We start from the raw sequence: 15,367 nt of genomic DNA, 5'->3' as shown, positions 1-15,367 counted from the left end.
GCGATAGAGTACCAGTGGAGTGTAATCGTGATGGGAGAGTGTTCCTCCAGCATGGAGAGCCAGAGGTAGAGCGTTGAGCTTACTAAAGCCAGATTCCATTCCCCAAAGCTCGGTCACTCGCTCACTCTCCTCGCTTCCTCCACTCGTGCCTAAGCCCCGCCCCTGCGAGGAGCCGAGGGTTATTTGCGAGGACAGAGTGGCCGACCAGCTGGCCTCAAAGGATCGGACCGCACTTAGCGCGTCATTTCAAAGCGACGGCAAATTCCGCGATCACTTATGACGTCTCACACAGCTGGATCACTGGAACACAGCCAACACAGCCAACCGAGCCGATCATATAGCTTGTCATTGCCATGAAAATAATATATATGCATAGAATAATATGCAGGTATAGAATAATACAGAATAGAATAGACAATTCATCAATGTGGATGGCCACATTGTTATCTTTATAGTTAACATTTTGTGCAAAGCCATTTATTCCTGAAATAGTGAACGAAGCGCCAGGATGAGCAAACTTACATTTATGAATTAAATCCTGACCCGTCCTCTTTTTGCTCGTACAGTCCCCAGACCCCCCACCCCCGCAGCAGTCCCGCACGGCACTGCTGCGTATAACAGCCACCGTATATTACAGAGTATGTCTGACTCTGAATTACATCATTCATGCAGGGTGGCCATACGTCCTCTTTTACCCGGACATATACTCTTTTGGGGGGCTGTCTGGGGGGGGGGGGTTTATAAAATCCTTCAAATGTCCGTGTTTTGAGAGTTTGGGTGATATCCTCCCCACTTCTGGGACGAAGAAAAAATAAAAAAACTCAGACGATTTTGTGATTTTGCTTGATATTGTTTGATAGCGAAATAAATCATGACTGATAGACATGAAAGAAGACCCTTCACAGCAAATAGATAATTTTAAAATTTAAGAATCGGTTCAGAATTGAATGAGTACGGCTATAGTTAAATAGCGTAAAGTGTCCTCTTTTTGGGGAATTCAGAATATAGTCACCCTATATTCAGTCTATATATAAATACAATACATTATTTTAAACATAATCTTTGTCACAGTAATTTATAGTAGTCCATGCACTGCATTGAGGCATGCACGGAGAGAAATGAACTATCAGCTTTTGAGACAGTATAAGTGTGCACAATATATTACAATGTATATAATTGTATTATACTTTATATCATACAAAGCAATAAAGCCAGTGGCTTGTTGCGTCTTTTCAGTGAATTTACACTGTGTGTGTGTGTGTGTGTGTGTGTGTGTGTGTGTGTGTGTGTGTGTGTGTGTGTGTGTGTGTGTGTGTGTGTGTGTGTGTGTGTGTGTGTGTGTGTGTGTGTGTGTGTGTGTGTGTGTGTGTCAGATGGGCAACGAGTGATCGGCGGGGGCGAGGGGGGGGCAGCCGGTGTTTTCGGGGCATGGTTTCGGGTTTCAAGCATTGTTTGTGTGGCCACATGTGGAGGAGGACCATGTATACGTCACGGGAGAAGGGAAAAAACAAAAAAAACGTCTACACGTGATGCGGAAGTCTGCCGCGGAGGAGCTGTGGAGAGTGGTCGAGCCTACACTTGATGTACACTCGCTAAATGCGGAAGTAGAGAGCCTCCTCGGCTCCTCCACTCGACTCCACTCGCCTCCTCCATGAAGCAACTGAATAATTGGACCCTGAGCACATCCGGTTTGGAGTCGGAGTGACCGAGTGGGAGTGAGCGAGTGGCCGAGATTTTCGGGAATGGAATCTGGCTATAGTCAAACACTTGATCAGAACCAACTCAAACTTGTCAGTCAGCGCGCAGGTGTTATCACATCAAGCTGATTGGAAAAAAAAAATTGAACGTACCTCCCCTCAACGATGCACCCTAGGCAACGGCGCTGGCCGAGGTGCTGAACTCTGCCGTCACTATGCTGGCAGGCCCTGGGGATACACTCACCTGATAGGTGGTATGAGGCGAGACTCCACAATGCACACAGACAGAGCGCTATTATAACAAGGCGATCAAGCAACGTAATTCTTTTTTTAAAATGAGGTCAATCAACCTGCATCACCAAAATAAAAGTTTGATGTGAAATAATCGCAAGGCATTTCCGTATCGTTTATTCACATCACTCCTGATGTGTAACAACCTTATGTCTACGCTGACTCTGATGAGACCTGATGTGAAATTGATCAGCTACGGCTGCAACCCACAACTTACCCAGCCCTGGCTAGGCAACCCAGCCTGGTGGAGATATGGGCAACGCGGAGTAACCCTTTATAGTGCTGTTTATGCTTTCTGCAATTTCCGTTTTGCCTGTGCAATGACTAAACATTCTAAAGAGGGCAATCAGTAGTACACAATTTAAAGAGCCTGCTCTACTATTTATAGGTTGAAATCCGCTCACCGCTGCTATATTGGGAGAAAAAACAAGGAAAATCAAGTTAAGCCTTTCTTGTAGTTCTTGATGTACAGGGGCTGAATACCTCTTAAGCTTGACACCTGTCTGCAACAGTAGCACCTGGAATGCTCCTACATGACAATATATAATCTGACATCTAATGAACGCCCGCCCAACTAGCTTGATTCGTTTGGGGAGACTTTGCATGTAATGGTGGTACTGGTCAAATATTTGTGATTGGAATAATGAGTCCAGATGGCGGAGGTCTCAGCTGTCGCCATGGTTTCCATCAGGATTCTGTTCCGTTCCATTAGTTCCCGTGAGGACCGGCCAAATGTTAATAAAGGCAATTCAGACAGTGCTGGGAATGACGCTTAAAATGCCACTACATATTACCTTATCCAAACTATTTCTGTATTTGCTTAGTTTCATAAGATTTCAGATTAGATTTCATCATGCAAAACAAGCAACAATAACAACATGTTATTGTTTAAATTTGGATGTTGGTAACTGGTCACTATGAATTATAGTCAGTGTTCTTCCCCTGTTACATACACATTACACAAGATGCTCTGTTGTTTTTGCGCTGGTCTTCTACGGCAGTGGTTCCCAAACTGGGGGTCCAAATTATTTTTGGGGGTCCCCAGTTGATTAGCTTATTGTGCAACATTGTTTTCTCATTCAACCGTAAAGAAACCAACATGTATACGTGTATACAGGGTAGCTGCACATTTCTAAAGTTACAATTGAATGACTTTTAACTCATTGACCGCCATTGATGAGTACACTCGTCATTTGGCCGAAGGCTCACACTGCCAACACGTCTAATTGACGCGTCACTTGTCATGTGTTTTTTTCAGTGGTTTACGCTAGATGGCGCTGGTCTCTAACCTATGAGTCACCATTTGACTCCCACTGAAGCAGTGAAGCAGCAAATCACGTGATCGCAAAAAAAACAGCCACATTCACTTGCCATGTTAAGACCTTTTTAATACCAAATACTACATATTACCTTATCCAAACTGGGTAACTCCACTAGCTGAATTGTTCCCATCTGTTATGTTGTTGTTTTTTTGTCACTTTTGGTTTGGTTTGCATAGAAATGTATAATTAAAAGGAGCTTGCGGATAGTGCTTTTCAAGTGTGTCTAAAATATCACCATACAAATGTCAGATTCAGTCCAAAAACTATGCTTTGCTAAACAGTGACAAGAGTGTTAGTCATAACATTTGTATAATCCCTTTCTATCCAGACTGGAATACAGATATATTGATGAAAGCATGGATATGCTGGTTTATGATACAGAAGGGGGGGGAGGGGTGTGTGTATGTATGTATGCAAAGTTGTCCCAAGTAGGGAAGCGAGACAGGTGAAAACTCTCATCTTGCTCCGTTTTTCTTTTCCTTTTTTGTTTTATGACTCTCCGTGTCTCTGTTATGCATAACATGTTCTGCTGTAAAAGGCCCTTAGCCTGTCCAAACATCTAAAGGAAGCCACTCTTTTCAAAACTAGGCCAGTAAAATAATTACACGGATGAATAAAAGAAAAGAGAGAGTGAGAGAGTGGGGGGGGAGGGGCAATTCAGAGAAAGGCTAAGTTTACAGTGTGGCTGATAGATTTGTTTGATACACACTCTAAATTATAAATAGATTTGATTCTCATTGCTTCTCTGCTCTTTGCCCACACAGGTCACTTCAGTTCACTTATTCAATTTATTAAATTGCATTATGCTATTTGTATTGATTCTTTGTTTGTTGCTTATTATGACAATAATATTCGTATTGTATTTTTTATTACATTTTTGGCCACACTGTTGAGAAGTACAAGAATGACACTGCCTGCTATGTTGCCACAGCTATATTGCAAGTTTAAACCTTGAAACTTTATCTATAATCAGCCGCCCATCCAGCCGCCCACCCTATCTTCCACAAGAGCTAAACTCTGTGATATGCGTGGGTGTTTACATTCATTCAGCTGCCGTTGCTGCATGATGAGATTAACAGACTACAAATCAAACACCAGAAATCAGTTGTTATTATTTTAGGGATCTTTAAAAGAACTAACCTGAAATCATGCCACATTTTACCAACACATACTTGTCCCACCAGAGGAGGTAGAACACTAAACCACGTTTAACCTCAGTATAAGGACAGCTACATAACGACTCCCATACCTCCGCTCAGAGATCATGACATACTTTTCCCTACTCTGGTTTACAAACAAAAGATAACACGTGAGGCAGTCGCAACACAAGAGGTGAGACGATGGATTGACGAGGCTTAGCTCTCTCTGAGGGGTGTTTGAATGATGTTCCAACGGAGTTACGGAAATGATGTCAGCGAGCTTACAGACATAGTAACCGGTTTCATTACAAAACTTTCGTGCCCTTTCGTGGCCAAAAAGAAAGTTAAGGTTTTTTTTCAATCAGAAACCTTGGGCCAATCAATTTGTCCGTGCTGCTCTGAAAGCACGCTCTGCTGCATATGAAACAGGACTTGTTTCTGGGATTATAGGGGAATAGAAGGTGTCGAAAAAAAGATGGCAAAGGGCACTAATCTATTTATTTTTTTCTGATATAGGACCAGTTTAATCAGGGCAACGCAAGGGTAGTGGTAGCTGGCTTAAACAACTACTGCCCAGTAGCGCTAACCTCAGTAGTCATGATGTACTTTCAGAGGCTTTTAAAAGACCACACATGCTCCTCTCTCCCCAGCACTGTGAACCCACTGCAGTTTTGCCTACCGCTCCAACAGAACCACAGCAGTGGTTCGCCGTCTCCCAGGTATTACATGTCACACTCTCCCCTCTAGACAACAGGGAATACGCCAGGCTGTTATTCATTGACTACAGCTTGGCCTTCAACGCAATATTCCCCACCAGGCTGTCTAGCAAATTAAATGATATGGGTCTGAAACCGATCATGAGTGCCTGGGTCCTGGACTTCCTAACAGCTAGACCACAGGTAGTCCGTGTCACTCTTAAACTAGCACAGGAACCCTGAGCACAGGTACCCCACAGGGATGTGTACTGAAGTCTTCTGTTGTAATCTCTTTGCACCCATGACTTTGTGGCCAAAAACAGCTCCAACACCATTGTGAAGTTTGCTGACAACACAGTGATGGTGGGCCTGATCTCAAATGACGATCAGAGGGCTGACCTGGAGGATGTGGAAATGTTAAGCATAGGTCTAATGCACTATAATCTTCCCCCTTCCATGCCCTCAGGCGACCCCTTCAGGGCGGCTCAGGAGAAGGACTTGAAGGAGGCCTTGCAGGGGACGGACCCATCCATCCCGCTGGTGTTTGTCAGTGGGAACCATGACCTGGGCAACACCCCGACCCCAGACACTGTGGAGCAGTACTGCCAAGCCTGGGGTGACGATTTCTTCAGTTTCTGGGTGAGCGAGCGCACAGGGAAGGAGCATTGGTGTGGGGTGGGATGTGGGCCCATGGGATGTGCAGTATGTGTGGCGTGGGTCAGCCATCGGCATTTGCTATTCACCTGCCTTGCCTCCGCGATCTGCATGACCCCACACGCTCGCATGGGAAATGTGTTAATTAAATCGAGGTCACTGGGTCACTTAAGAGAATTTTTGCAATCTCCTCGACCCACACTGCTCAGAGGTTATTCAGATTCGGGAGAGGCTATTGAATTGCATTTTGCTGTTTGTCAGTGGGAACCACGACCTGGGCAACACCCCGACCCCTCACAGTGATATAAAGTAGTTTTTAATTTTGTATTGTATTATGTTTCTGACTGAGCTCAGATGATTCGTGGGGTTACCCCATGATGGGATTTGCCTCAAGTCATAAGTCATCCCAGCAGGCTTTGCCAGTGTGCAGTAGGTTGAGTTTTGTGTCCGTGGCGGGGTATGGATGTGTGTGTGTGTGTGTGTGTGTGTGTGTGTGTGTGTGTGTGTGTGTGTGTGTGTGTGTGTGTGTGTGTGTGTGTGTGTGTGTGTGTGTGTGTGTGTGTGTGTGTGTGTGTGTGTGTGTGTGTGTGTGTGTGTGTGTGTGTGTGTGTGTGACCCACAAGCATTTCGGTGAAAAGCTCTCTTGTTTAATTTCTCCCCTGCATGTCCCAGGTGGGTGGGGTCCTGTGCCTGGTGCTGAACTCGCAGCTGTTCTTCGACTCGTCGTGCTGTCCCGACCTGAAGGAGGCACAGGAACAATGGCTGGAGGAGCAGCTACAAAAAGCCTCCTCCTCTACAGCAACTGTAAGATCAGGGGCATGCTTGTCGATTGCTCTGTATTTCTGTATTTGCTTAGTTTCATAAGATTTCAGATTAGATTTCATCATACAAAACAAGCAACAATAACAACATGTTATTGTTTAAATTTGGATGTTGGTAACTGGTCACTATGAATTATAGTCAGTGTTCTTCCCCTGTTACATACACATTACACAAGATGCTCTGTTGTTTTTGCGCTGGTCTTCTACGGCAGTGGTTCCCAAACTGGGGGTCCAAATTATTTTTGGGGGTCCCCAGTTGATTAGCTTATTGTGCAACATTGTTTTCTCATTCAACCGTAAAGAAACCAACATGTATACGTGTATACAGGGTAGCTGCACATTTCTAAAGTTACAATTGAATGACTTTTAACTCATTGACCGCCATTGATGAGTACACTCGTCATTTGGCCGAAGGCTCACACTGCCAACACGTCTAATTGACGCGTCACTTGTCATGTGTTTTTTTCAGTGGTTTACGCTAGATGGCGCTGGTCTCTAACCTATGAGTCACCATTTAACTCCCACTGAAGCAGTGAAGCAGCAAATCACGTGATCGCAAAAAAAACAGCCACATTCACTTGCCATGTTAAGACCTTTTTAATACCAAATTGGCCAAATTGTCAGATATTACATAGAGGCAAACATTGTGAAAATAGCCTATCTACAAGTTCGGCTATTTTCACAAATCTATCTGTGGAACCGAGTCAAACTAAATGTAATGGCTACAATTCCAAGTGCTTGTCAGGGTGGGGGTCCCCAGTTCAAATATGATTATTTTGGGGGGTCGCGGCCTGTAAAATTTGGGAACCCTTATTCTACAGTACCTTGAATATAACAAATGGGATCATGTCTTATCCTGGTCTGGACTGATTTATGACTCTATACTTCATTGGATCATGTTCCTTCGTTCTGACACAGAAGTCTGGACATAGCATTTTGGATGATGGCCATCGTCTGCTCCTGTGCCACAACGGTGACCTGCTCTGCCAAAATCAGGGCAGAGTTTGCCAAAAAACACTGTAACTTATTATTGAGTTTCTGGAGCGTCTGGCTCATTTCGGTGGAGTGGGTCAGAATTGAATTTCCTCCTGAAGGTATCGATGTCTGTGGCATCTCCGTATGTGTCTCCATTCAGGAGCCCAAACCCAAACATGTCCTGGTGTTCCAGCACATCCCGCTGTACCTGAAGAACCCAGACGAAGACGATGACTACTTCAACTTGCAGACGGCTGTCAGACACAGCCTGTTGGACAAGTTCAAGAAGGCAGGTGAGGAGCTTACAAACAAACAAACAAACAAACACAAACAGAAGTTGAGGTGTGCTGGTAGGCGACCGGATAGTGGGTTTGATTCCGGATGGGGACTTGTGTTGCATGTCCTTTACACCCTCTCTCTGCCCTCAGTTTCTTGTCTCATAGTTTTTTTTATAAATCTGTATTGTCCACCTTGGGTGAATAATTTCAAGATAGCACATTGTTTCCCCCCCAAAAAAGAGAGAAATGCTACCATTCCCCAGTTCTGTAGTTATGGGGTTTTGCTGTTGGAGACTTACTTTATCGGCCAGTTACAGGCAGTGCATGTGAGCGGAGCAGAGCGCAAACACATTTTGACTGGAATGCAAAGCGGGTTTTCAAAAAGGTCTGCATTTGTAAAAAGTAAACTGGGATGGTGTGTGTGTTTTGCAACATAGTTGCTGTCCATGGTACAAATTACATCCACATGAAGGGTTCATAGGGGTAGTCTAGGTCTCTAGGATCTATAGTCTATAGTCTCTACACTGATTAAAGGGGATGTATTTGTGTAAAACAACACTCTAATTGTTTTTGGACACCGGCCTCCAAATGGCAGCAAAATGTGCAGCCAACTACAACGTAGCTTTTATTTATTACTTTATTCTTCTCTTTTTTTTATCAGAGTGGTGCACTGAGCGTAGCGGGGGCAAATCAAGATAAGCGGTGGATTAATTACCTTGTTTATTGTGAGTCGCTCTGGATAAGAGAATCTGCTAAATACCTAAATTGTAATTGGATTTCTTGAATGAATTATACAGTTGAACCAAATCAGTACATGTACAGTATATAGCAACATCAGACTCAGACCAGTCCTCATAACTTACTCTAGCTTCAAATAAAAAAACTAGAAAAAGTGCTCCTCGGAGCACTTCTCCGCCAAGTCAGGTAGGTTATTATGGCCTCCTGGTGGCGCTATAATAGGCCAATGTGAAAAGGGTTCCATGTTCTTTGCTTTTCACAGCAATCGGACACTTCATTCATGATTTTGTTCCAAAAATGTGGTTTGCTAAATTAGACCCCACAGTGGTGGAATGAACTCCCCACTGATGGTCATGACAGCAGAGTCACTGCCCATCTTTCGCCGCAGGCTGAAAACCCACCTCTTCAGGAAACACTACCCTTCCTCTTTGCCTGGCCTACTTGTTGTCAATTAGTTGTACGAGCTCTTGTCTTATTGGATCTTGTTTATTCGATACACTTATTTGTTTTAGCTCTTACTCATTTGATTTTCCTACTTTGTCTCATCTGTTTCTGAAAGTAGGTAGCTGATATATTGCACTTTTACTTTAGCGCTAGGTATACTCTTAGTTGCTTGTTTTAGAAGAGAATGCACTTAATACTTCTGGTGATTAGTGGTTTTGTTCCCTACCTATGTTGAATGCACACAGTTGTAAGTCGCTTTGGATAAAAGCGTCTGCTAAATGACTGTAATGTAATGTAGACCTGCTGGTGGTGCTATAATAGGCCAATGTGAAAAGGGGGGCATTTCTTCCTCTGCCTAGTGGGAATGTGCGTACAAAATTTCACGGAAATCGCACACTGCGTTTATGATTTGAGGAATTTTGATCAAAACGGACCTATCCTGCAAACTTTGTAAGCCAATGTTATAGGCAAGTAGGATGGAATATGAAATATCGGTCACATCCGTCTGACTGACGAGATACTGTGTACCTATTTGCGTGTTTTTTGAACAGAATCTGAAGGAGTAACAGGAAAACATTTGTTTTACAAAAGTCAGCCTCATGGTGGCGCTCTAAAAGGCAGATGTGAAAAATGCAGGGCAACGGTTTTTCCTTGGCCTCTAGGGAGTGTGCGTGCAAAGTTTCACGCAGAAAATGTGTTTTGCAAAAGTCTGCCTCATGGTGGCGCTATGACAGGCTGATCTGAAAAATGTGGGGCAGAGGTTCTGCTGTGGCATCCAGGGAGTGTGTGTGCGCAGTTTCACAGCAACCGGGCCAACGGTGGCGGAGATTAGCTGCTCGCAGACAGAAGGACGGACATACGGACACACGGACACACGGACAGGGGGCAAAACATACTCTCTCGCCATGCCTTTCGGCCTGGCGGAGACAATAAATAATATATTAGTCTTGCAAAGGAACAAAAAGTGCTGTGCTGTGCCTTAAACAGTGAGAACTTCATTATCCGTGTGTATGCTAATTAGTTACAACATCAGGCGTTATATCAGAATTTATATTTGGACAGCACTCTACCAAAGATGTTTAGAGCTGAAAGTCTCCAATTTTATATTCCTTCCTCATCTTTTGCATTTTGTGTGGGGAAAAACCAGGATTGTTTTGTGCCATTGTTCTTGTAACTTTAACACCTACGGTACTAAATCTCTCGCTATGTTATCAGGTGACTAATTATGTGTCACAAATTTGCATAATGTTTTAACTTACCAAAGTAACGGAAGAGGAAATCTCTTGAGAAAATCTCTCAAGAAAATCTCTCGAAGAAATCTTAAATGTATCTATAATCTCCTCCAATAAACTGCCATAATTCCATGTGCCATCCAAGTCGATGTCACGTTGTGTTAATGGGCGGCCCTCTCGATACGGTGTATTTGAACCCTGCCGCCCTGGCATTAACCCCCCGCTGATTACGTTGCTATCTGATAGGAACATTATAGTCACAACATGATCCCGGCGTGACTCACAATGCGGCAGTGATCATCACAGCCAGCCTCTCATAACGCATGCCTCCAGGACAGACTAGACTACACTCCAGCATTAGATAGGCGGATTTCCTACAGCAACGTTCTCCGAGACACTCCATGGCCAGGAGGGGATGAAGCAGTGAGCAGAAGGAACATTAAGATGGAAGAGGAAAAGACAGTCAGCAGAAGGACGTCAGTGGCCAATGATTTGAGCATCCAGATATGGTGGATATTCTTTTGTTGTATTTTTTTTTTTTAATCCGGTTTTATCTTGTGGCTGTAATCATTGTAGTTTGTGGTGAATAAGAGTCTCAGCTTAATGACTAATGACAATTACCATATGCATAAACGGAACGTCAGCCCATAATGAACAATATTCTCACCACTACATTTAATTACTATAATAAAAAGAGCTTCCCTGCTCCCATCATGGTCTCAGTGGAGAGAAAACCAATAAAACATGTACTGTATGATACACTCCGTATGCTAGATAGATGTACACTGTACATCTATCTAGTATACAAAGTGTATCGTTACAGTCAAGATAGTAGTTATAAATATAATACATATACCCAGCCCTCAATCAAATCCCTTCATCCACACACACACACACACACACACACACACACACACACACGCACACACTAATTCACCTTTTGGCATTTTGTGTGGTGGAAAATGGGATTGTTTTGACTTAAAAAGTCAAATACCCATTATCATGGACTTACTCTGCTGTGATGTGGTCTCAATATCTAGTCTCTTGGCTAAGACACTGTATTTAACTGCTTTCTATTAAACCTATTAATCTCCAAGACGGCTGTAGCTCAGTTAAGAACCCTGACCTGATCACCCCATCACAAACCGTACAGGGGTTACTATGCCATTAGTCTTTCGCCGCAAGAGATGACTCTCACTTACACTCGCAAGCGCACACACACACACACGGCCCCATAATTGAATTAATCAAAGCACTGGCTGGCTGTATGGAGAATAATGCCAAACAGTTGTTAAAGGCGGGAGGCAGCTAGGAGGGGTACGGGGGACAAACTCCCTGAACCAGAATAAATCTTTTAGAAACGACTTGGGCCTAACGCATGCATGCACGCGCGCACACGCTCACACACACGCACTCGCACACTCTCAGGCCTGCTGGCCAACTCCCAACAGCAGCACTTATGATTGACAGGACATCTTCGAAAGTGTGCATGTGCCGTGCTTTTCCAACACACAGCAAGGTGACTGCCTAGGCTGAGGGATAGCATTAATTGAATTATCCACCCATTATTTCAACATGCACTTAACCGCTATGGCCTGTCGTGATCGGACGACCCCACTTTCTCCCTCTCTCTCTCTCTCTCTCTCGCACATAATGGATCACTGCTTCTCTTTCGTCCTCGGGAGCGCTGGTTAAACATTTAAGAGAGAGTGCGCACGCGGGTTTCCGACATGCCGGGGCCACCGGGGTTAATATTACTGTATGCATGTACCGCTCCATCCGGAACATGCCCAAGGCCCTGTTCTCCCCTCTCTCCTCATCTTCACACGTCTCGTCTTCTTACACATATCCTGTCGGTAATCATGAATTCTCACTATACGTGTAGGGCCAGGGCATGCTGGTTAATTATTGACTACTGACATGCTACGGCTCACCGCAGCACCTTGTACCGCAGAATGTACTGTACAACGTGATGTGTGTATGTTTGGGTCTATAAGACTGTCTTTAAGTGTGTGTGTGTGTGTGTGTGTGTGTGTGTGTGTGTGTGTGTGTGCGCGTGCATGTATAGCTGGTGCTCCTAGTCTGTCGGAATGGAGGGATTTGATTGCGGTCCGGATGTTGTATCAGCAGTGTCTCTGTAGATTACCCAGTGGCGCTGACCACCCAGTCCCATCCCATGCATAACTGCGATCTGCAGCTGTAATGATACTCTCTTATCTACTGTACAGTACAGTACACAGTGGGTTCTGTGGGTTTGCTCTCTACTGAGACCAAGAGGGGAGCGGGGGGAAGCTCTGGTCTTTGAATGCCTTCCCTTCAACATGGAGAATTATTATGTTATGCTAATTACGATGTTTCATTCATGAGCATGGAATTTTACATAAAAAAACGTGCCCCATAGCCTCCTCAAGATGGAGACGTGTAACAATTATGGTGACTACATTTTTTTGTGAATACAACAATGCCACCGTATTTTTCTTCTTTTTTGTAAGGGTGGAGGTGTGGGTGGGGGGGGGGGGAATTATTTATTGTGTGAATATGGGATTAAGTTTTCAATGTTGTAATTACATGTAGTTGTGAGCATATCATTTATATGGGTTGACATTCTGTTTATGTACATGTTCGTTTGCATTATACTGTAGTCATTAAAGTTGATATAATGACCACAGCCACTGGACGGGGGGGAACATAATCGTGGCCTTAATGTCATCATGGACTCATGGATCACATCTGGATGCTCAAGACGTTGGCCACTGACGTCCTTCTGCTGACTCTCATCTCCTGTTCCATCTTAATGTTCCTTCTGCTCACTGCTTCGTCCCCTCCTCGCCATGGAGAGTCTCAGAGAACGTTGCTGTAGGAAATCCGCCTATCCAACTCTGGAGTGTAATGTAGTCTAGTCTGCCCTGAAGGCATGCGTTATTATGAGAGGTTGGCTGTGATGATCACTGCCGCATTGTGAGTCACTCACGTCGGGGTCACGTTGTGAAAGCCAGGGCAAAGGGTTAAAAAAAACACTGTATCGAGAGGGCTGCCCAACATCACGTTACATTATATATATTTTTTTCCTTTATCAAAACAGACAGAAAGATAGTCAGTGTAGTAGTCTGAGTTTATTGGGGGAGGGAGTTCTTCTAACTTTTGAGATTTCTTCTTCAGGTGTGCATATTGTGACACATAAATAGTCACCTGAGGACATAGCAAGAGTTGAGTAGGTGTTACGTGCTGTTACAAGAACAGTTGCACTTTTAACTTGATTTGTATTACACATTACAATAACAAGGCAACAAGGTGCTACACACAAAACATGAATACATTATGGAAGGACATTTTAATGCAATTAAAATAGTCATTAAAGAGTTAAGAGAAAATAAGATACGCTCAAATAAAACAGATACAGACAATGGAATAACATTACACTGCAGCACAAGAAATGTATCTCAGTTTAAAATGCAGCGGCAAACTGAAAAGTCTTCAGCTTTGATTTAAAAGACCTACAGTTTTCTGGGAGTTTTATCCAGTTATGTGATGCATAAAAAACTGAATGTTTTGACTCTGTGCCCAACAGTGAGCCCAGCAGTAGAACAAGCTTCAGTTGATATAGATCAATGTAACAAGGATCCTACTCTAAGGAATACAAAGGTCAGAAACAGCTCTCTAATAATATTGCTTTGATCTTGCAATCAGCATGAGAGGGAGGAGTGCTCATTGGCCACTAGCTCACCACACTTAACCTCCACTCTCCGTTCAACTCTCCATCACCCCCTATCACAGTGGTTCTCAAACCTTTTCATGTCAAGGACCCCCAAAATGATATGTATTGGGCCACGGACCCCCATCTCAAAATGTGTTTTCCCAGGAACCCCCAGAAGCAAATATTTGAGTTAAAAATGTTGGCTTTAACCTGTATTTATTCAAAGAGTTGCACACATTTTCACGATTATTCAAAAATAGCAGATCTACAAACTCATAGCGTGCACAATGTCGCAGAACACAAACTCTCCCAAATCGAGTAGCATTTTTAAGGAAAATATTGAACTTCATGAAAAGAGATGTTTTCATGCCTGCATTTATTGATGAAATTGAAGGAGAGAGATGTGTGGAACATGCTGGCATCTCTCCTCCGGGGCATGCATGTAAAAATATACCTCAGTGGTCCTGGGGTGGACGGTTGGATAGTGTGCTTCTTAAGAGTGGAAAAAAAACAGTGTAATGTGTTCTTGGACATTGAGAGATAGTATTGTGCATTCGTCTGCCCATCTCCGAACAATGGAGTGGGGGGGGGGTTCTCTTTTCATCCATGGAGAATGACGTCTCTCCTGGATGTGTATATAAATTGGCTACGGAAATCCCCTCCATTCCTCCCACCGATTGTTCATGCGTAATGCACCCCCACTCCACACCCTGTTCCTATTCTGGACGTTGAATGTGTCCTCGCAGCGGAAGCTTTGATCCTTTCGCCCCCCAGATGTTCTGCTTCTGTAATATGTGGTTGATCAGTACTGATCATTACATCAGAGCCATGTTACCCTGACCCTACAGCTACTTACAATTGAATTGTTCTAGATGGCATAGATGTATCTATCTATGTATCTGTCTCTGTGTGTCTTTGTGTCTCTCGCTTTCATGTTTGGGCCAATAACGCAGCGCTTTGTGCCATGTTATCAACCTGCCTGTTGTTGCCGCCCAACTGCCACAACTTCAACAAGTAGATGCTTGTTTAGATTATAATTTTGGAACTACACCTTATGGAATGAATGAACGTGAATGAAAAACATTCTAAAAGAGAAAAACACCCGGGATGGTTGAAACACAGTGATTCTCTCTTTCTTTTCATTTACTAATGTCTGGCCAAAAGCCTTCAGAGACTACACTGCATTTCAATGCAAGGTGAGCGATTCCTTCTTTTGTCTCAGCTGAACTGCCGGAGTATTGATGATAATGGGGGGGTTTGCAAGGTCTTGCTTCTCGTTTGTACCGGCTGCCAGCGTGATGGGCTAAGGTCCTCTCACTCCTTGAACCCCTTTTTGAGAGGAAAGTACAATGAAAGTGGAATTAGCCCTAAGGGTGCAATGATAAAA

At 43.8% G+C, this 15,367-nt stretch overlaps 1 protein-coding gene across 1 annotated transcript in view; it reads left to right on the top strand.

Annotated features, from left to right (window-relative positions):
* The window catches only part of cpped1 (calcineurin-like phosphoesterase domain containing 1), a 62,095-nt gene that overhangs the window by 23,410 nt on the left and 23,318 nt on the right, over positions 1 to 15,367 (top strand). Inside the window, exons 3-5 of the mRNA XM_080456269.1 lie at positions 5,611 to 5,783; positions 6,471 to 6,602; positions 7,755 to 7,887. Of these exons, the coding sequence (XP_080312395.1) occupies positions 5,611 to 5,783; positions 6,471 to 6,602; positions 7,755 to 7,887 (438 nt within the window). The remainder of the gene's footprint in view (positions 1 to 5,610; positions 5,784 to 6,470; positions 6,603 to 7,754; positions 7,888 to 15,367) is intronic.

Source organism: Gymnoscopelus braueri (genome assembly GCF_963280865.1).
Source record: "Gymnoscopelus braueri genome assembly, chromosome: 17".
Taxonomy (NCBI): domain Eukaryota; kingdom Metazoa; phylum Chordata; class Actinopteri; order Myctophiformes; family Myctophidae; genus Gymnoscopelus; species Gymnoscopelus braueri.
The sequence above is the reverse complement of the archived record's forward strand: the minus strand, read 5'-3'. Positions and strand labels throughout refer to the sequence as shown.